We start from the raw sequence: 23,029 nt of genomic DNA, 5'->3' as shown, positions 1-23,029 counted from the left end.
TTTGTGTGTGTGTGTATTTTCACCTTTCTCCAAGCAGCCAAAATCTTATGTAGGTTAGAGCTTCTTATCCACTGCCTCATGACTATGTATTTTTTTTTTTCTGTTGTGAGCTTGCCTAACAGTTGTGAACACTGTCATGCTGTCACTGTGGCTGTGAGTTCTTATGAGTAATGAGCTGCTATCTGGAAAACAGGGTTTCCTTGTGGTCAGAGGGAGTCTGTTTCAAGCATGGGACTTTTGGTAGATTAATCAGGCTTCTTGGCTGGACCAACACCGAAGGACATTTGGAGACAAATGTCTAGAAGGCCTTATTGTATGTATGAGTACATTCAATAGGGCAAGGGGGGCAGTGAGGGGAGGTGGGCATAGGGAGAGGATCTTAAACACCATTGAATTATATTGAATGAAAATCACAAAACTTTAATAAAAATTAATGAGACTTTACATGTAAAAATTCAAAATGAAAAATGAAATAAGTACAAAAAATATGTTTGTTGAATTATGCTAGTGTAATACACATGATGCTTGTCAAGGGGAATGAAACATCCCCAGAATCATCTATTGCATTTAATAGCTGGTGTTTTAAATGGCTCATTTGTTATGTGCATGCATGTGTGTGTGTGTGTGTGTGTGTGTGTGTGTAAGAGAGTAGGATAGGATGAAGAAATGATTCTGTAAAATAAATTTTTCTTCTATCCAAATAAAACCATTTTGTGCACCTGCCAGTGGTTTATTTACATTTATTTTATCATAATGATTACTATATTCCCCTTTCAAAAAGTAAACGGGAGTTTCTTTTTATCTAATTAATTGCAGTGAAATTACATTTTTCTTTTTGTCTGAAGTGTATTTTCTACTTCACCATTATATAAATCCATATATATTTCATCAGCAGTAAGATTTTTAACTACAGTGAGTAAGGTTGTCCATATCATTTATGAAAATGCTGATTTTTTCCATATTGATAGAACATTGTAACATATCACATGGCAAATTCATCCCAACACATAAAGTTATTTTGAGATCTGTTTATTTGATTTTTGTCTGTTATTCTGAGAATAATGAGTTATCAGAGTTCAAAGCATTTTTTAGTAACTGAAAGTGAAGGTACTTTGTACATCTTTTAATTATCTTTTTTCTTTCATCATTGACTATCCATTTCAGTCCAAGGAAGGACTTTCTGGACATGGAGCATAGGAAATAGGTATTATTTCTGAGGAAAATGTTAGGGAATCTTGAATTATTGATTTACAAAAAAATGTATCTTTACAAAATTTTGGAGATGTAACATTTATCTGATCTTTTATCTACGTCAAGGTCAGCCATAGTTGATGTTGGCTGTCCCTTGATCTTGTGTATCCAATTTTCAGGCAAACTAAAAAGAAGTTGATAAAGTTTTCACACATCTTCATGGCCCTGGGGAGTGTGACCGCCATGAACAGAGGGTCCCCATAGACACCTACACAGAGGCAATGCCTGCTGTCTATGGGCTGATGAGAGAGGTTTCAGTAACTGTATTCCAAAGGCAAGGAACATCTAACATCCCTGGTGTTTCTATTCATGGGTATAGCCATCATTTCTGATTACTCATCTGTGTTCAGTGATTGTAACTAACATCTGTTGAATGGTGATTGTGATCTGGATGGTGACATCCATTTCTTGTAATAACCTACAGTTTGTGGCCTTTTATTGTTCTCAAATGATAGTGAGTAGATGAAATTAAGTACATTCAGCCACTTTTGATAATTTAATAGAACATGTGGACATTCACAGCACTTTAAAGTCTGGATCCTTCACCACATATCCATGATATTTACCAGGAAGCAAAACATCCTAATAATGAGAAAATCTTTGGGGACTATAGCGAGATATACTCACCTCCTTTGGCCACTTCCTGTGAAGGCTGCCCAAGGAAGACTTGTGCATACATGCTTGCTCTACCAAAACATGTCAGAAATGGAAATGATGCTATTATGTTCCAGTTTGGAAATACAGTAAATGAATAATGTATGAAAAATTAATTTGAATGATCTAAATAAATTTTCTTAATGATTAATGAATAAGATTTAAATACATACTAAGGTAATCCTGAAGGGAAAACATTTAAATTTATCTTAAAAAGATACTACATGTACTTTCATGACTAAGGAATATTGGGAGTCTTTGTCATTATTTCATGGTTGGGAGGAGGAAGCTATGTGTGTATTAATGTATATATGAATATGCAGGTGGAGAATACAGTACAGTCTGGGCTGTTATTCCTCAGGAGTCATCCCCAATAAATTTTGAGACAGGGTCTCTCACTGTGACTTGAGGTTCACTTATTAGGCAAGTCTGGCTGGCCAGAGAGTCCTAAGCATATTCTGTCTTAGGACTTGGATTAGAAGCATGAGCTACCAAGTTTAAGATTTTTAAAATTATATTTGTATATTTTATTGAAATTTTGTGCATTTCATATAAAACATCTTAATAATATTTAGACACCTTCCCCTGTCTTCACCTGCCCCGTACCCCACCACCAGATTTTATGCATTCTCTCATATGTATTAAGGCCTATCAAGTCAAGATTGTATCTTCAGATGTCCTTCAGTGTGAGTTCATTCACTGGACCCTTTTAACCTATCTAGCCTCATTCCCTTAAAGAAGACCAACTCTTGTCATCCAGGAGTTATTAGCTGCCAATAGTTTCTTTGAAAAGTTTTGGGCTTCTTACCCATTTCCTCAGTTCTGTGCTGGGTTGTTGTCTAGTTTGCATTTGCATGGATTTTGTGCATACTGTTACCATTGATATAAGTTTATATGGACAAGTTACCAGCCCTTGGAAAACTCTGTTTCCTTGTGGTCATCAAACACCTCTTGCTCTTACAGTCTTTCCAAACCATCTTACACAATGATCTCTGAGTTCCAGGTGGCAGAGGTTTAATATAGGAGCCATATCTAGAGACACATACTCTGCAATCTTATTTTCTACATTTTGCCCAGTAGTGGCTTTCTCTGTTAATCACCTCTGTTGCATAAGGAAGCTTTTCCTGTGAGAGGTGAAACATCAAAGAAGCCTCTTTTTACATCGTACAGAGACGAATACAGAATTAGACAACTGGTAAAACATAGAGAGTGTTTGAGAGATGTCCAGCCCAAGGTGATGCATCTATTATGAAACCTCTCCACCTAAGGTTCATGGCACATAGCATGATGGAGGAGGGGGGTAGAAGGAATATCAATGCATCCCTCAACTCTCACCAAGTCCAGCTTTAATGTGGGATCTTGGATCACACTCAAGTCCTGGTGTTTATTTAGCAAGCGTGTTTCCCACTGAGTCATCCCCCCTGAAAAATATCAGAATTCTTATGGAAAAGTCATTAATTTCTATCATTGATCACTAACATTTATTTATTACAACATTTCTTGGATTATGAATGAAATTTCAGATTTTTAAATTATTTTCAAATTTTTAAGAATTTTCTTGAGAATTTCACATGTCACGTCTGTATTTACCTCATTCCCACCTCCTCTTTCCTCTTGCCAACGTCTTCTCTGTACAGTCCCCTCTCAATTTCTCCTCTTTGATTATTCTCATTACATGCACACAGTGATATACCCTAGAGGGGAACCTATTCTGGTGACTTTCTAAACCAAAACATTTTCTTACTATATTCTAAATTTTTATACCCTATTCACAGATAAGTTAAGCTTTACTACTCAGTAAAGAAGCTTCTTTTGCAATATATGGAGACTATTATACAGATCCTCAACTAATCACAATGTAGAGAATAAGTGACTGTGTGGTGTCTAGTCTCAAATCAGAATTCTGCATTGCATTCAGATTTAAAAAAATACTCAATGCTTCATGAATTTGTGTGTCATCCTTTGCAGGGGTCATGTGAATCTTTGTATCGTCCCAGTTTTAGTATATGCGCTGTTGAAGTGAGCACTGCATTCAGATTTTTAAAGAGCTTTTTTAAACCTCATAAAATTCCATGAAGTAACTGGGAAATCAAGATGCTCAATTGATTCTTATTGACAACTGGAGAAGAAAGGCTGGAGTGTTCCCATAGAAGATAGTGACTCACTTCTTCTCAGGGCTCATTAGATGAAAAGATGAGATGAAAATGGTGATGTAGTTTAACCTGGGTCAACAACATGGTTTCTTGTCTCCTTTCTCATGTTAGAAGCACTGAGGCAATGAAGGGAGGAGGAAATATTACTGAGATCACTGAATTCATCCTCCTGGGATTCTCGGATTTCCCCAGAATCACAGCACTGCTCTTCATCATATTTCTGCTCATCTACATCACAGCTCTGACCTGGAACCTGTGACTCATTGTTTTAATAAGGATGGATTCCCACCTCCACACCCCCATGTACTTCTTCCTCAGTAATCTGTCCTTCATAGACCTCTGCTATGTCTCCTCCACAGTCCCTAAACTGTTCTTCAATTTCTTCCAGGAAAAGCAAACTATCATCTTTGTGAGCTGTGTAGTTCAGTATTTCTTCTTTTCACTGCGGGTGACGAGTGAAGCTTGCCTCATGACAGCCATGGCCTATGACAAGTATGCTGCCATTTGTAACCCTCTGCTCTATTTATCCATCATGTCACCCACCCTCTGTGTTCAGATGGTGGTGGAATCATATATGGGAGGAATCACATGCTCCTTACCTCAGATTTGTACCTTGCTGCAGCTCTACTTCTGTGTACCTAATATCATCTGGGACTTCTGTGACATATCCCAGCTCATATATCTCTCCTGCACTGACACTTTATTTGCACAAGTCCTCCTTGCTTTAATAATAATAGTCTTTGAGATGATGAATGCCTTAATTGTCATGATATCTATGGCTATATCATCTTGTCCATCATGAAGATCACATCCACTAAAGGCAGGTCCAAGGCATTCAACACCTGTGCTTTTCACCTGACAGCTGTTTCCCTCTTCCATGGTTCTGGTGTCTTTGCCTATTTGCGTTCCAGCTCTGGGGTTTCCTCCAGCTTTGACAGATTTGCTTCTTTGTTCTATACGGTAGTGAGTTCCATATTGAAACCCTTGATTTATAATCTGAGGAACAAGGAAATCGAAGATGCTATGAAGAGGCTGCAGAAGACAGGCACCTGCCAAAGTCTCAGATTCTGAGATTTTTGACATTTGTAAGCTGTCATAATCACCATCGTCTACAATAAATTGTGCTTATTTGGAATACTATAAAATTCATGAGACTTTGGAAGAAGAAACAATTATTTGAAATACTCAATGTTCCAATATGAATCAATAGCCAACAACATTTCCGTAAACAGATTCTCTTTCCACCCCTGGATTACATGGCTCTTTGTATATGACAGCATCTTCTTAGGATAGATCAGAGGGTATTGCCACAACAATACATAGATTGACCTGTTGATTAGTTCAGATGCACTCAAGAAGCCATGATCAGAAATTGCTGATAACATTTGAGAGTAGTGTTATTATGCTGTGTTGAATGTACGAGGTCCCTGTGAACTTCTATGTTCTAAGAACTGATTACATGGTTTGCTTTTCAGAACTCTTATACATAGGTGCTAATTGGTATTGTCATTAAAGTGCAGTTTTAAAGAAGAAACGGTGTAGTAAGTACTTTCTGTTGCTGTGATAAATAAAATACAATGAGCAAATCAACATACAGAAGGAAGGGTTTATTTGGTTTATAGTTCCAGAAGAATAAGAGTCCATCATGACAGAGAGGCATGGCTGCAAGAGGTAACTGGAGCAGAAAGCTGAGGGCTCACATCATCAAACAGACACGGGAATCAAGGAAAGAGAGACTGAAAATGAGGCAGGGCTAAATCACACCCTCAGTGATGTATTTCTTCCATCATAGCCACACATACTAATCCTCCCAAAATGGCACCACCAATTGTGGACAAACTGTTAAATACCTGGAGCTTGTCCCTGACTCCACATCCTGTTCTCCTTCGACCCTTGAGCACGGTCCTGCTTTTGCTCTCAGCAACCCAGATTTCTGGACTACCCACTTGTTCTGGATACACCCATTGAGTCCTGATTATCTGCACTCAGACCAGTTCAAGTTTTCAGCCTAGTTTGTTAGCACCCTCAAAAGGCTGTCCCCTCACTCCCAACTTGCCTTGGATTTCCTAGACCAGTCTTTTTCCCTGGTTAAGCCTGATCCCACCCACTGTGCCTTGACTTCCCTGTAGGCTGAACAACTTCAGTCTATACCATCTCACATCCTGTTCTCCTTCTAGCCTAAGACAGAGACCTGTTTTTTCTCTTAGTACCCCAGATCCCTGGACTACCCTCTTAGTTCCACAAGGTGGTGAGCTCTCCAAATTGTTCCTTGCCCATCCCCCCCTACACTGGGCCCTCCCATTGCTGCAAGGCTAGGCTTCTCTGCCCTTTAGTAAGGACCCAGAAATTTCCAGACTGCATGAAAGTGCCTGAATCTGGCCTCTGCTTTACAGTGAGAATTTCAAATCACACAGTGTTCATCACCCTATATTGGGACCACCTATAGCCACTGTGACTTCTCCCAGGCTAAGCTTTCTGCCTTTTAGTAGGGGCCCAGACCTTTGCGGACTGCCTGAGATTACCTGAATTCAGCCTCCACCTAGAAAACTTTTCAAATTGTGCTGTGCCTGCTGGCTATAGGTGCCCAGACCTTAGGAGGAAGCCTGAGAGCATCTGATTCTCCCCTGACTTTGGCCTGTGTGGAAATTCCTGAGTAGCTGGACTAGAGCCATCTGATCCCTCCAGTATAAAATCGAAAGAGAGAACCTGAAATCTAGACCAAGAAGCTTTACAACCTAATAATAAAATAACCAATGCACATTAAGTATACATATGGAAAGAGACTTACACTCAACAAAGGAATGCTTGAGCCTCACCAAAATCACAAACACCAAAAGAAATCAACATGCCAAAATCATAATGAAAAAATAATATGAAAAACACAAGTAATATGTCTCCACCAAACATGAACAGTCCTATAGTAGAGTTCTACAATGTGAAGACCTAGAGATGAACCAGGACACAGGATTTAAAGGAACAGTGATAAACAGGATCAAAGAATTCAACAAATTTAAAGAACACACAAACAATCAAATAACTAAAAGAAGATAGGGATAAACTTCTGACTGAATTCACAAAAGAGATAGAAATATTGAAGAAAGCTTAGTCTGAAATGAAGAAGGAAGTGAAACACTCAATAATCCAAGTAGAAAACAACAGGAGAAAGCCTCATCAATAAAATGAATGAAAATTGAAAACAGAATATTGAGACAAGTTGATGAAGTTGAAGAACTGGACCACTCATGCAAAGAGTCTGAAAAAAATTTAAAACACAGGAATGGAATATGTAGGAAAGTGGGACACCATGAAAAGGCCAAATTTATGCATCATAGGCATAGAGGAAGGAGAAGAATCTCAGGATAATTATATTGACCAGATATTCAACAAGATTATAGAAGAAAATTTCCCAAAAATTAAATAAAATATGCCCATACAAAACAGGAAACACATAGAACACCAAATAGACAGGATGAGAAAAGAAACTCCCTATGGAATATCATAGTAAAAACACTGCACTTACAGAGAAAAGAGGGAATGCTGAAAGTGTGCAAAAGAAAAGCAACAAGCCGCATATAAAGGGAAAACCATCAGAATTACAGTTGACTTCTAAATGCAAAGTATGAAAGTCAGAACAATCTGGACCAAAGTATTCCCAGATTCCCAGATCTATTGGCCCTAGATGCTAACCCAGAATACTTTACCCAGAAAAAATGTCAATTAGAGTTGAAGGGGAAAGAAAAGTCTTCCATGACAAAAATTGGTGGAAAGAATTCATGTCCACAAAGTCAGCCTTTCAAAAACACTTGAAGCAATACAAAGAGCTGAAGAAAGCAACCACTATATCCAAAGGGCTACAGAGAGAAACTAAATGAAGGTATAACTTCAGAAACATAAAGTTAGACCAAAATTGCAAACAGAAATTAAAAGGATGGGAACCAATACACATCTTTCAATAACTTTAAATATCAATGGACTGAACTCCCTAGTCAAAAGACACAGGCTAGTTGAATGGCTTAAGATGCAAAATTCATCCTTTTGTTGTCTGAAAGAAACCCATCTCACCTTCAAGACAGGAACTACCTTAAGACAAAAGGATGGAAAAAATTATTCCAAGCAATTGGCATTAAGAAACAAGCAAGGGTTGAAATTCTAATATCTGACAAAATAGTCTTCAAACTAAAACTACTCAGAAGACATAAAGATGTTCACTTCATTGAGATCAAAGGAACAATTGATCAAGAAGATATTACATATATCTTGAACATATATGCATCAAACTCTGGTGCACCCAGCTTCATAAAAACCAAACTACAAGACTTTAAGACATAGATTAATCTCAAATAATTAATGGTAGGGGACTTGAATACCCCACTGTTTCCATTAGACAGGTCAATGAGACAAAGAATAAACAGAATGACATCTAAATTAAACAATATCTTCAAATGGAGGTAACGGACATCTAACAGGTCTTCCACCCAAGCACCAAAGCATATACTTTCTCTTCAGCACCCTATGGAATGTAACCAAAATTGGCCACATCCAGTGGCACAAAACAAACCTCAATGATTACAAAAAATTGAAATAATAATTCCATGCATTCTATCAATACACAATGCAATAAAGCTTAGAATCAACACTGGAAGAAGCCCTAGTAACTGCACAAATTCATGGATATTAACACACTCCTGAATGAAGAATGGGTCAAAGGAGAAATTAAGAAAGAAATATATAAAGTATTCCTGGAATTAAATGAAAAAGACAATATAACACAACAAAAATTCTGGGACACTTTAAAAGTAGTCCTAAGTGGGAAGCTTATAGCCCTAAGTGCCTATATTAGAATTTAAGAAAGAGCCAAATAAATGACCTGACACTGCAACTCAAGATGCTGAAAATGAAACCCAAACCCAGCAGAAGAGAAGAAATAACAAAAATCAGAGCAGAAATCAATGAAATAGAAACAAAGAAAACAATAAAAAGAATCAATGACTCTAAGAGCTGGTTCTTTGAAAAGATAAATAAGATAGAGAGACCCTTAGCACAGTTAACCAAAAGAAAGAAAGAGCAAATCCAAATCAACAAAATCATAGATGAAAGGGGGAACATCACAATAGACACTGTAAGGATCCATAACGTTATAAAGGAATATTTTAAAAACCTATATTCTACAAAATTTGAAAACCTAAAAGAAATGGATGAATATCTAAAATCATGGGAACCACCAAAGTTAAACCAAGAAGAGATTAACAGTTTAAACAGACCCATAACATATAAGGAATTGAAACAGTAATACAATGCCTCCCGACTAACAAAAGCCCAGGCCAAGATAGATTTACAGCAGAATTCCACCAGATATTTAAAGAATACCTCCGACCAATACTACTTAAATTATTCAAAATGGTAGCAAGAGAAGGAGAACTCCTAAATTCTTTTTACGAAGCCAACATTACTCTAGTACCCAAACCAGGTAAAGACATCCAAAAAAAGAAAATTATAGACCATATCCTTAATGAGCACAGATGAAAAAATTCTCAAAAAATACTTGCAAACTGCATACAGATGTACAGCAAAAAGATCATTGACCATGCTCAAGTAGGCTTTATTCCAAAGATGCAGGGATGTTTCAATATATGCAAGTCAATAAACATCATCAGTCATATAAGTGAACTCAAAGACAAAAACCATATCGTAATCTCAATAGATGCCGAAAAAGCTTTTGACAAAATTCAGCATGCACTCATGATAAAAGTTCTAAAGGGAATTTGACTGGAGGGAACATACCTCACCAAAATTAAAGCTATATAAACAAACCCACAGCCAATATCATTCTAAATGGAGAAATACTATAAGCATTCCCATTAAACTCAGGAGCAGACAAGGATGTCCACTCTCTCCATGTCTTTTCAATACAGTGCTTGAACCTCTTGCTAAAGCAATAAGACAAGAGAAGGAAATTGAAGGAGCACTAATTGGAAAAGAAGAGGCCAAATTATCCTTTTCGTAGATGATATGTTACTATACTCAAAAGTTCCCAAAATTCCTAGAACTGATCAGCATTTTCAGTAAAATGGCAGGTTACAAAACTAATCTACAAAAATCAATAGCCTTTCTTTATACCAATAACAAGCAATTGGAGAAAGAGTACAGGGAAACGTTCCAATTCAAAATATCTGCAAAAAATAAAATATCTTGGAATAAACCTGACCAAATATTAAATATCTCTACACTGAAATTTTTAAATCTTTAAAGAGATTGAGAAAGACATCAGAAGATGGAAGACTCGCCCATGCTCACAGCCTAGAAGAATTAATATTGTGAAAATGGCCATCCTCCCAAAAGCAATATATAGATTCAATGCAATTCAAGTCAAAATCCCTGTGACATATTGCACAGAATTAGAAAAAAATCCTTAAATTCTTAGGGAAGCACAAAAGAGCCCAGATAGCCAAAGCAACCCTGAGCAATGTTGGGGGATTACTATACCAGATCTCAAAGTCTACTACAAAGCTATAGTTAAAAAACCCAGCATGGTAGTGGCACAAAAGTAGACACATAGATCAACGGAACATCATTGAAGACACAAACCTGAGTACCATGCAATTTCAGCCACCTGATATTTGACAAAGGTGCCAAGAACACACACTAGAGGAAAGACAACATCTTCAACAAATGGTGCTGACAAAACTGGATCTCCACCTGTAGAAGAAGGAATCTAGATCTTTATGTTTTACCTTGCACAAAAGTCAGCTCAATGTGAAATGGAAAACCCTGAAACTATTAGAAGAAAACATTGGGAGTAACCTACAAGACATAGGTGTAGGAAAGAACTTTCTAAATCAGACACCAGTTGCTCAGGAATTAAGTTCAATAATCAACAAGTGGGACTGCATTAAAATAAAAAGCTTCTGTACAGCAGAAGAAACAATCATGAAAGTGAAGATAATACCCACACAGTGGAAAAAATCTTCACCAGTGACACATCTGACAGAGGTTTAACATCCAGAATATATAAAGAACTCAAAAAAATAAAAAGCAAGAAACAAGAAAGCAAATGACCCAGTTAAAAGATGGGCTGAAGATCCAAACAGAGTTCAGAGTGGCTAGGATCAAGAGAACAAATGATACTAAATGCCGGTGAGGATGTGAAGAAAAGGAAGTGCTTATTCACTGTTAGTGGACTTGCAAACTTGTGCAACCCCTATGGAAAACAGTGTGGAGAACTCCTAAAAAACTACAGATGAGACTACCATATGATCTGGTTATACCACTCCTTGGCATATACCAAAGGACTCATCCTATTGCATAGACACTTGTACAACCTTGTTTGCTGCTGCTCTTTTCACAATAGCTAAGAGATGGAACCAACCTGAGTGCCCCTCAACTGATGAGTGATTAATGAAAACGTGGTACATTTACACAATGGAGTTCGAGTCAGCAGTAAAGAAAGGTGAAATAATAAAATTTGCAGGTAAATGGATGGATCTAGAAACTGTTATACTAAAGTGAAATAACACGGACTCAGAAAAACAAAATGTATTCTCTCCTTCATCTGTGGATCCTATCACCAAATCCTTCTAAGTGAGTGCATATCTTGATGCAACTGTAGGGACCAGGATTATTTATGGAAAACATGGAGGTAAGGGAAAAGAAGGAACCTGAGAGAGAAGAATAGTAGGATAAAGGTGTTATTAAGGGAGAACTACGTAAAAAGGGGATAGTTAAATGGGAGGGGGAAAGGAGGACTGTGCAAAGAACTATGGGAATAAATGGGGAAAATTCTCCAGATACACAGTAAAAAAAAAAAAAAAATGACTTAAGCAGAGAGGGAACCCTACGGGGATGAAGAAAGCCCTTCCAAAAGCAATATGGTTGTTAAGGGAAAATCCCAGTGCCAGAAGTGAGTTGCCCCCTATGAGCTGTTGGCCGGAGGGACATTAGAGATTACTTAAACATTAAAGGCCATTGCCAATAATGTTAGTTGTACACTGGAAGTGGACAGAAAAACCCTAATGCTGAAGACACGGGAGAGGGAGAAATCAAGCTTGGATTAAGGTGGAAAGTCCCTGCCACTGAATGGATGGCTTTCATGATGAAAAATGGTAACATGCCAATGCCTGGGGGAGAATAGTCCCCTATAATTCTCGACCACAGACCCTGCGTATTTCATGCATTCATGATAAAAGTACTAAAGGGAATTGGACTGTTGGGAACGCACCTCAACATAATTAAATCTATATACAACAAACCCACAGCCAACATGATTCTAAATGGAGAAAAACTGGAAGTATTCCAACTAAAATCTGGAACCAGACAAGGATATCCACTATCTCCACTCCTTTTTAATACAGCACTTGAAATTCTTTCTAGAAGAGTAAGTCTAGAGAAGGAAATTAAAGGAGTACTAATTGGAAAAGAAGAGGTCAAATTATCCCTTTTTGCAGATGATATAATACTATCCCTAAAAGATCTAAAAAAATTCCACCAGAAAGATCCTAGTACTGATAAAAATTTCAGTAAAGTGGCAAGTTCCAAAATTAATCTATAATAATCAGTAGCCTTTCTGTATTCCAGTATCAAGAAATTGGAAAAAGAGTACAGAGAAACTTTCCCATGCACAATAGCCAAACACACACACACACACACACAACATATATATATATATATATATGTATATATAAATTAAAAAATTAAAAATCTTGTAATAAACCTTACCAAAGATATCAAAGATCTTGTATTAGTCACTTTTCTGTTGCTGTGATAGAAACACTGACCCAAGCAATTTATAGAAGGAAGAGTTTATTTGATCTTATGATTGGAATTACAGTCTGTCATGGCACGGAGGCATGATGGCTGGAGGTGGCTGGAGCAGGAGCAGCAGAAACTAAGCTCTTACATCATCATGCAGGCACAGGAAGCAAGAGAGAACTGGAGATCTGGCAAGGCTTAAGAACTCTCTAAGTCCACCCTCAGTGACATGCTTCCTCCAAGATAGCTACACCTTCTAAGACCTCCCAAAACAGTGCCATCATCTAGGGAGAAAATGTCCAAATACTTGGAGCCTATAGGGGACATTTTCATTTAAACCACCAAAGATCTCTACAAGAAAAATTCTGTCTTTAAAGAAATAGATTCAGGGTGACACCAGAAGATGGAAGGACCTCCCATGTTCATGGATTAGAAGAATTAATATTGTGAAAATGACCATCTTACCAAAAGCAATATATAGATTCAATGCAATCCCAGTCAAAATCCCTATGACATACATCACAGAACTAGAAAAAAATCCTTAAATTTTTATGAAATCACAAAAGACTTTGTATAGCAAAATCAACCCAGAGCACAAAGAGCAATGCTGGGGGTGGTGGTGGGGATTACTAGACCAGATCTCAAAGTATACTACAAAGCTATAGTCATAAAAACAGCATGGTGCTAGCTGAAAAACTAACACATAGATCAATGGAACATAATTGAAGACCCAAACCTGAGTACACACAATTTCAGCCACCTGATATTTCACAAAGGTGCCAAGAACACACAATGGAGGAAAGACATCATCTTCAACAAATGGTGCTAGCATAACTGGGTATCTACCTGTAGAAGAATGAAACTCCAAGTGGATCAAAGACCTCAATGTGAGGCTTGAACCCCTGAAACTATTAAAAGAAAACATTGGCAAATAACCTACAAGATATATGTGTTGGAAAGGATTTTCTAAATCAGACACCAATTACTCAGGAATTAAGGTCAACAATCAACAAGCGGGACTTCATAAAACTAAAAAGTTTTTGTATAGCAAAAGTAACAATCAAGAAAGTGCAGAGAGAACCTACAGAACGGGAAAAAAATCTTCACCAGTGACACGTCTGACAGAGGTTTAACATCCAAAATATATAAAGAAATCCAAAAAAAAAAAAAAATAATCAAGAAAACAAATGACCCAATTAAAAGATGGGCTAAAGATCTAAACAGAGAGTACTCAGAGGAAGAAATAAAGATGTCTAAGAAATATCTTAAAAAGTGTTCAACATCATTAGTAATTAGGAAATTGAAAATTAAACCACCTTAAGATTTCATTGTACCCCAGTAAGACTGGTAAGATCAAGAGAACAAATGATACCAAATACTGGATTGGAAAATTTAATATTGTGAAAATAACCATTCTAAAAAAGCCATTTATAGATTCAATGCAACGACAATCAAAATCCCCATGACATTTGTCACAGAATTAGAAAAAAAATCATAAAATTCATATGAAATGCAAAAGACCCTGGATAGCCAAAGCAACCCTGAGCACAAAGAGCAGTGCTGAAGGGATTACTATACCAAATTTCAAACTGTATTACAGAGCTATAGCCATAAAAATAGCATAAGAAAAATGTTGCATCTACTTTGCAGGGATATTGTGCCTGTTGATTCATATCAAGAGTTTGAGAAAATGTATATGTCAGAAATGAAAAGTGCTTAATAAGTAGTGAAATGTATATACAGCTAATTAATTATTACTAATCAGTGCTACTACTAGCTGTTTATACTATCTTGACCATCTCTGGTTTCAGGTTCTCCAGTTGCAGATTGAGAGTTTGGAACTAGAGTCATCTCTGTGTCCTCTCTAGTTCAAATGACTACAAGGGTGATAAGACAAAGTATATCCCGTTATCATGATAAGACTAGGGAAAGTGAACTTGGATTCAGAAGGGACATGGCAGCTCAGGGCCTGAAACCAGCAGGGACAGTAGCTCTGGGACAACCACTCGACAACAACCAGACACCAGAGAGCAAAGGCGAGGAGTGTCTTTTCTGTAATTAGCTTTCCTCCTTCCAACTCTGCTCTCAACGATATAATAAGAGATCCCAGTGTGACCATCTCTCCTGCTGTGAATTGACAGCCAGTTTTGTGGCCAAAAGGAACCACCGAGGAGTGCAATAAGACTACAGAAAAATTTCTTTGATAAATAAATAAGCTATCTTCATGTTTGGCAACTCTGTCTCCTTGGATTTTGATCAAGATCAGAAGAAAACACAGAAGATGTTGACTTCCGTACTTCTCAGTAAGCGATTCTTCTAAATGCCACGGGAAGAGGCAGTTTTGAATCTACATTTCCCATTATTTATTTCCTTCTCCTCACTCCCTCACCTTCCACTTAGGACTTTTCCTTGTGTTATTTTTCTCTTTATGGAAATTCTCTGGTCTGTCAAAAATACTCTCAAATTTCAACACGTTCCTATGGTTAATTGATGGTGCTGAATTCTAGGTCCGTAATTTCATACATATTTGACCTTGATCTTGAGCTTTTTATCTTCTTTATTTTAAACATAAAATGGGAATAATAGGATTATTTAGAACTGAATGTGAAAGTGGGTATAAAACCTAATACAATGTAAAATTAGTATTTATGAGTTGAATAAAAAAGTGTAATTTACTGACTTTAGGGAGAATTTCCCAAGATCAAAACACGTGTGACCACTTCCCAAATTATTTTTCTACCTGAGGGAGACTTAATTAGTTCTTGTAATGCAGACTTTGCTTTGGATATCACAGTAATTTCATTTCCATGTAAGGAAAGTTCTTTGATTCATGATTTATGAGAAGTTAGATTTTTCATGCAGAGTCATCAGTCCATGAACATACTCCATACAGCCGTATTTTCTTGCTTAGCCTAGGAGTCTAGAAACACCAGCCTGGGCAGCACAGACACCAGAGATGCCCTCTCCAGGCCAGATGTGCTGGTCTGATTGTTCTGTAGAAGCTTCTTTTTCTGAGTTCTTATTGAACAGCAGCTTCAGCTTTACCTGTGCTTGACCTCAAACACCTTCTCAAGGTGGTCACGTCTTAATTAGTCTAGAATTGGAAAGAGTTTTGAATAGCAATTTCTGCCTAGTCAAATCTCCAACTAGTCTTTTCACCAGCCACTCCAGACTGCTTGGGAGATGGCAAACTCATGCAAAATGCTCCTCAAAGAGAGTTTATATATGTAGAATTTTTCTCTTTAGTTTGTCAAATTGTAATAAAATAAAACTGCAAGGTAACTGTGTTGTGAATACAGGGAAAAGACCTGATTCTTCTTTTTTTTCTACGATTAGTGTGTTTTACAGAATATTTCAAGCACAGCTGGCCAGTCACCAGAATACAGTAAAACAGTCATGGAATTTAGGGAGCTAGTAGATCAGGAATTTCTTATTTTCAGTGAATTGATCCAATTCATGATATCTAGTAGAATTCTCTGTGAAACTGAATATTTGAAGATATTTTTATTTTAAATCTGACACTAGATATCTAAAGCATTATATTAGCATCACCGTAAGCATAAACCAAGAGTCTGAAGTTCATGAAAGCATAATTAATATTAAACAAAAATGTGATATTTTTAGGTTCATTTCTGAAGCTGGATTTGATTATATATTTTCTCCTTCCTCTAATGTGTTTTAAAAGACTGGAAGTTTTATTCTACCAACTTGTAATGAGGAGGTTCACATAATGAAATGTTATAATAACTAAGATACTAGACTCTTCAAATTTACTGCAAGATTGTCTTTCCATGCAGTTGAAAAGAAAACACTCTCTAAAAGTGAGAAAATGAATTTTATTAGTGTCTTTAATATGATTGTTGTGGGATGGTAGGTAGCTCAGTGTGTTAAGGCATTTGTCCCCAGGACTGACCCTAGTCCAAATCCTCAGGAACCTCATGGTAGGAGGAGAGATTTTTTTCTCTGACCTCCACATGAATGCTATGTCTTGCACAGTGTGAATGCACATATACATGCAAAATGAAAAATGTAATTTGTGGGGTTTATCGTCTCACTTTGTAGTTCGGCGTAGCTGGAACTCATTATATAGACCAGACTGGCCTCAAACTCACAGATACCTATCTGCCTCTTCTTTTGGGGTACTTGGATTAAAGGTGTTTGCTATCCCAACCAACAAGTAAATATAATTAAAAAATCAAAATGAGGGGCTGGAGTGATTGCTCAGTGGTTAAAAACACTGTTGTTCTCATAGAGGACCCAATTTGATTCCCAGCACCCACATGGTGGCTAACACATGTCCTAACTCCAGTTAGGATCTGGTGTCCTGTCCTGACTTCCATGGGCTTTGCATGACATGAATGCAGTTCCACACATGCTGCTGCTGCCATAAACCCATATGTATAAAATAAAAATAATAGATAAGGACTGGGCGTGGTGGTGCACGCCTTTAATCCCAGCACTTGGGAGGCAGAGGCAGGTGGATCTCTGAGTTCAAGGCCAGCCTGGTCTACATAGTGAGTTCCAGGACAGCTGGGGCTACAGGGAGACCCTCTCTCAAAAAGATAAAAAATAGATAAAATATTAAAAAAAATCAAAATGAGAATTCCTCTTTCCCTCGCAGCATCTATCTCTTGCCCCAAATTTCCTTATGCAGGGCTGGAGTTTCTTACCTACTTCCTCATGTGTATGCTGGGATTTTTTTTTAAACCTGAGACTTGTGCATGCTGTTGTTGCTGTGAGTTCATAGGAGTCACTGATCAGTTGTCAAAAAATTCTGTTTCCTTGTGATCAGAGACAGTCTTTTTCAAGCATGAAAGTTTTGGTAGATTAAGCAGGCTCCAGTGGATGAATCCACCTCGATAGACATTTGGAGACACAAATTAGATTCTATGGGCCTTATTATCTATATAATAGAGTACATTAAATTGGGAAGGGGTCAAGACGAGGGGGTATAGCTGACCAGATATTAAACATCATTAAATTATATTGAATGAAAATCACAAAAGTTCAACAAAAATACTTTTACATGTAAAAAAATCAAAATGTAAAATGTAGCACTATAACTACAAAAATATGTTTATTGAATTATGCTATGATGATTGACACTGAGCAGTAAAACATCCCCAGAATCCTTTACTATATTTAATATCTAATATTTTAAATGACTCATTTGTTGTGTGTGTGTGTGTGTGTATGTATAAGAGAGTAGGATAGGATGAAGGAATGAAATTATATGAAACAAGTTTTTCTTCTACTCTAGAACTAAAACCATTTTGTGTGTTCCAGTAGTTTCATTACATATATTTTATCATGGTACTTACTGTATAGCCCTTTTAAAAAATAAATGGTGGTTGTTTATATTCAATTTCACTCCAGTGAAATCATATTTTTCTTTTTGTGCTATGTTTCTGAGAGGTATTTTCTACTTCAACATTATATACATTCATATATGTTTCATCCTACAATAAGATTTTTATCTACAGTAAGGTCTTCCATATCATTTATGCAAGTGCTGATTTTTTCCATGTTGTTGTGACACTGTAACATTTCACATGGCAATTTCATAGCAGTACATACATTTATTTACAATATTTTTTGTTTGATTTTGACTGTTAGTATAAGGATAATTTATTGTCAAAGTTCATATTACTTTTTAGTAACTAAAAGTGAAAGTGCTTTGTTCATCTTTTAATTATCTTTGTCTTTCATCACTGAGGGTCTCTTTCATCCCAAGGAAGGACAGTCTAGGCATGGAGCATAGCCAACGAGTGTTATTTCTGATGAAAATGATAGTGAATCCTAACTTGTTGATGGTGCAATAATTATAGCTCTCTATAATTTTGGAGATGTAACACCTATCTGATCTTTTCTCTACATCAAGACAGGCTATAGTTGATGCTGGCTGGCCCTTGACCTTGTGATCCAATTGATTACAAACTAAACAGAAGTTGATTAAGGCTGAACATATCTTCATGGCCCTGGAGAATTTGACCTTCATGAACAGAGGATCTCCATAGACACCTACACAGAGGTAATGATGCCTTCTGTCTACAGGGCTGATGAGAGAGGTTTCAGAAATGTAACCCAAAGGGAAGAAACATCTAACATCCCTGGCATTTCTATCCATAGATACAGCCATCATTCATGATTGCTCATCTGCGATTAGAGATGGTAACCAACATCTGCTGAACACTGACTGTGATCTGGTTGGTGGCATCCATTTCTTCTAATAGCCTGCGGTTTGTCGCCTTTTACTGTTCTCACATGATAATGAGTAACAAAGTTAAGTGCATTGAGCCACTTCTGATAATTTAATAGAACATGGGGGAGATTAGCATCTCTGTAAGTCTGAACCCTTCAGCCTGTGTCCATGATGTTTACCAGGAAGCAAAAGACTGTAATATTGAGAAAATCTTTGGGGACTGTAGTCAGCTTTGCTCACCCCCTTCGGAGCACTTCCTGTGAAGGCTGCCCAAGGAAGACTATGCACACATGCTCCTGCTTCACCAAAGCATATCAAAATTATAAATGATGATATTATGCTCCAGTTTGGAGATACAGTAAGTACAAAGCTGAAAAATTAGTTTGAATGATCTAAATAACTTTCCTTAAAGATTAGTAAGATTTAATTATCTACTAAGATAATCCTGGAGGGAAATCATTTAAATTTATCTTAAAAAATACCATATATACTTTTATGAATATGAAATGGAAGTTCTGTAGGGAATATCAGGAGTCCTTTTGTCTTATTTCTTGGTGTGTATCAGGGAGGGGAGGAGGCTATGTGTGTGTTACTGCATGTATGGATGTGCAGGTGGAGGATACAGTACAGTCTGGGATGTCATTCCTCAGTAGCCATGTGCAATGATTTTTTAGACAGGGTCTCTCACTGTGACATGAGGTTCACTTATTAGGCTAGGCTGGATGGCCACTGGACCCCAAGGTTCAGTGGATTACCAGTGGGATTACCAGTGTGAACTATGAAGTCTAGCTTTTTTTAAAACTATATTATTTATTTATTTTTGTGCATTTCATATAATACATCTTAATAATACTTGTACACATTCCCCTATCTTCATTTTCCTCATAGGCCCCACCATATTTCATGCATTCTGTCATATATTAACATCTATCAAATCAAGATTGTATCTCCAGATGTCCTTCAGTGTGAGTTCATTCATTGGACCCTGTCAGCCTATCTAACCTCACTCACTTAAAAAATATCCACTCTCTTCACCAAACAGTGATCAGCTGCCAATAGTTCCTTGAATAAGGTTTGGGTTTCTATCCATTTCCTCAGTTTTATGCTGTTTTTTTTTTTTTTCTAGTTTGAGTTTGCATGATACTTGTGTGTGCTGTTACCATTGCTATAAATTCATATGACAAGTTCACAGGCACCTGTAAAACTCTGTTTCCTTGTGGTAATTTGACACCCCTGGCTCTTATAGTCTTTCTAACCCATCTTCCACAATAGTCAGTGGTCTCTGAGTGCTGGGTGGCAGAGTTTTAATATAGGAGTCCTATCCAGGTACATACACTCTGCAATCCCTTATTGTTTACATTTTGTCTAGTTGTGGCTTTCTGTGTTAATCACCCCCTGTTGTATGAGGAAGATTTTCTAATGAGAGTTGAGAAATAAAAGAAGCTTCTTTTTTGTATCACAGAGAGATTAACACAGAGGTCCACAACTGGTCAAACACAGAGAATTAGTGTTTGAGAGATGCTCAGCTCAAAGTGTCACATCTACTATGAAACCTCTACACCAAGGTTCATGGGACATAGCAGAACATAGGGGTAGAGAGAATAATAATGCATCTCTCATCTCTGAAGTCCAGGCTTAATGTGGGAGCTGGGGATTAAAGTCAAGTCTTGGTGGTTGCTTAGCAGGCTCTTTACCCACTGAATCATCTCCCCAGCCACTAATATCAGAATTGTTATGGAAAAGTCATTAATTTCAATCATTGATCACTAACAGTTTTTTATGACAACAATTTGTTGGATTAATTTAAATAAATTACTGATTTTTTGGATAATTTTAAATTTTTTAAAAATTTTCTTGAAAATTTCACACATCAGTACTGTATTTACCTCATCTGCACCGCCATTTCCTCCCTCCAACTCCTCCTCCATACATGTCCCTCTCAATTTCTTGTCCTCCTCTTTGATTATTCTCATTACATGTATGTGGCCATAGATGCTAGAGGAGAACCTACTACAGCCACTTTCCTAAACCAAAGCAATTTCTTGCTCTATTCTAAATTCTTATCCTCTATTCACAAATAAGTGTCACTTTCAACACTCAGTAAAGAAACTTCTTTTACAATAGATGGAGACTATTACATAGATGCCCAACTAAACACACTGCAGGAATAAGTGACTATGTGGGTCTAGTCTCAAATCAGAATTCTGCATTGTAGTCTGATTTTTAAAGATCTTTCTTCAACCTCATGATATTCTTTGCAGTAATTGGGAAATCAAGATGCTTAGTTGATTCTTATTGACAACTGGGGAAGAAAGGCTGAGGTCTTCCCACAGAAGGAGAGTAAGTCACTTCTCAAGGCTCCTTAGAGAAAAAAGATGATAAGAAAATGGTAATGATATAGTTTTACCTGGGTCAACAACATGGTTTCTTGTCTCCTTTCTCATGTTAGAAGCACTGAGGCAATGAAGGGAGGAGGAAATATTACTGAGATCACTGAATTCATCCTCCTGGGATTCTCAGATTTCCCGAGAATCACAGCACTGCTCTTCATCATATTCCTGCTCATCTACATCATGACTCTGACCGGGAACCTGTGCCTCATTGTTTTAATAAGGATGGATCCACATCTCCACACCCCCATGTACTTCTTCCTCAATAACCTGTCCTTTATAGACCTCTGCTATGTCACCTCCACAGTCCCTAAACTGCTCTTCAGTTTCTTCCGAGAAAAGCAAACCATCAGCGTTGTGGGCTGTGCAGTTCAATATTTCTTCTTTTCAATGTTGGCGACAAGTGAATCTTGCCTCATGACAGCCATGGCCTATGACAGGTATGCTGCCATTTGTAATCCTCTGCTCTATTCATCCATCATGTCACCCACCATCTGTGTTCGGATGGTGATGGGATCATATATGGGAGGACTCACATGTTCTTTATCTCAGATTTGTGCCTTGCTGCAGCTCCACTTCTGTGGACCTAATGTCATCAGGCACTTCTTCTGTGATGTATCCCAACTCATTCATTTATCCTGCACTGACACTTTCTTTGCAGAAGTTCTGCTTGCAATATTAGCAACAATCTTTGGGATAATGAATGCCTTAATTATTGTGGTATCCTATGTTTATATAATCTTGTCCATCATGAAAATCACATCCACTAAAGGCAGGTCCAAGGCATTCAACACGTGTGTTTCTCACTTGACAGCTGTTTCTCTCTTGTATACTTCAGGTGTGTTTGTCTATTTGCGTTCCAGCTCTGGTGTTTCCTCCAGCTTTGACAGATTCACTTCTATGTTCTATATTGTATTGAATCCCATGTTGAACCCCTTGATTTACAGTCTGAGGAACAAGGAAATCCAAGTTGCCATGAAAAGATTTCAGAAGAAAACAGGCACCTGATAAAGTCACAGATTCTGAGATTTTTGACATTTATGTCCTGTGAGACTCACTATGGGGTTTCTAGATAAATTTTTTAGTGTAGTGGTAAAGCTGTAAAGAGAAATAATAAGGAAATGTTTGATCATATCTGACTGGACTCCAAGGTTCATAAATAAAAATATAAATGAAAATCTTCATTTGGTTACTGGTAGATTCTGAAAGAGGGAACATCAGTTCTTCAGTTGTGTGCCCAGTGATGAGCCCACCAGGCTCCAGAGCATAGCTCCAACCCATGGACACAGACCACCCTGTAGAAGCTCAGTGATTATAAAACTAACCTATAGACATCATGGTGATGAAAGATTTGTCAGGAAGAGGGGAATAGACAGAGGTAGAAGACATGGGAGAGGGTGGGGGTGAGAGTGGTTATAATGCCTTATGTATGTGTGTACACCTGTGAAACTGTGAAAGAATGAATTTAACTAATATAATTACCAACATTTACATTTTAGGTATAATATAGTACAAACTGATTTAAGTAGATTTATAGTGTAAGGGAGATTAAAGAACTTGAGAATTATTTGGGTTCAAACAAAACATATTCTAGATGACTGCCATGGAAACTTACATAAGTTTTATTTATTTAT

General features: G+C 37.3%; 1 protein-coding gene, 1 non-coding gene and 1 pseudogene across 2 annotated transcripts; 2 read left to right on the top strand and 1 right to left on the bottom strand.

Annotated features, from left to right (window-relative positions):
* Nucleotides 1-3,829: 3,829 nt before the first annotated feature.
* On the bottom strand, nt 3,830-3,932 carry LOC115071870. The gene has a single exon (XR_003850933.1). It is a non-coding gene; the product is annotated as a U6 spliceosomal RNA (small nuclear RNA).
* A 250-nt stretch (nt 3,933-4,182) lies between these two features.
* Nucleotides 4,183-5,129, top strand: LOC103741266 (annotated as a pseudogene).
* A 16,338-nt stretch (nt 5,130-21,467) lies between these two features.
* Nucleotides 21,468-22,403, top strand: LOC103741265 (olfactory receptor 5AN1-like). The gene has a single exon (XM_008842024.1). It carries the CDS (start codon nt 21,468-21,470, stop codon nt 22,401-22,403), a length of 936 nt encoding a protein of 311 aa, XP_008840246.1.
* The last annotated feature ends 626 nt before the right edge of the window (nt 22,404-23,029 follow it).

This window comes from Nannospalax galili, unplaced genomic scaffold (genome assembly GCF_000622305.1).
Source record: "Nannospalax galili isolate Female #2095 unplaced genomic scaffold, S.galili_v1.0 scaffold580, whole genome shotgun sequence".
NCBI lineage: Eukaryota > Metazoa > Chordata > Mammalia > Rodentia > Spalacidae > Nannospalax > Nannospalax galili.
Note: the sequence above shows the minus strand (reverse complement) of the source record. Positions and strands in the feature narration are given on the sequence as shown.

Coding starts and splice junctions, on each gene's coding strand:
- LOC103741265 (XM_008842024.1), top strand. CDS start 21,468: ATGAAGGGAGGAGGAAATATTACTGAGATCACTGAATTCATCCTCCTG.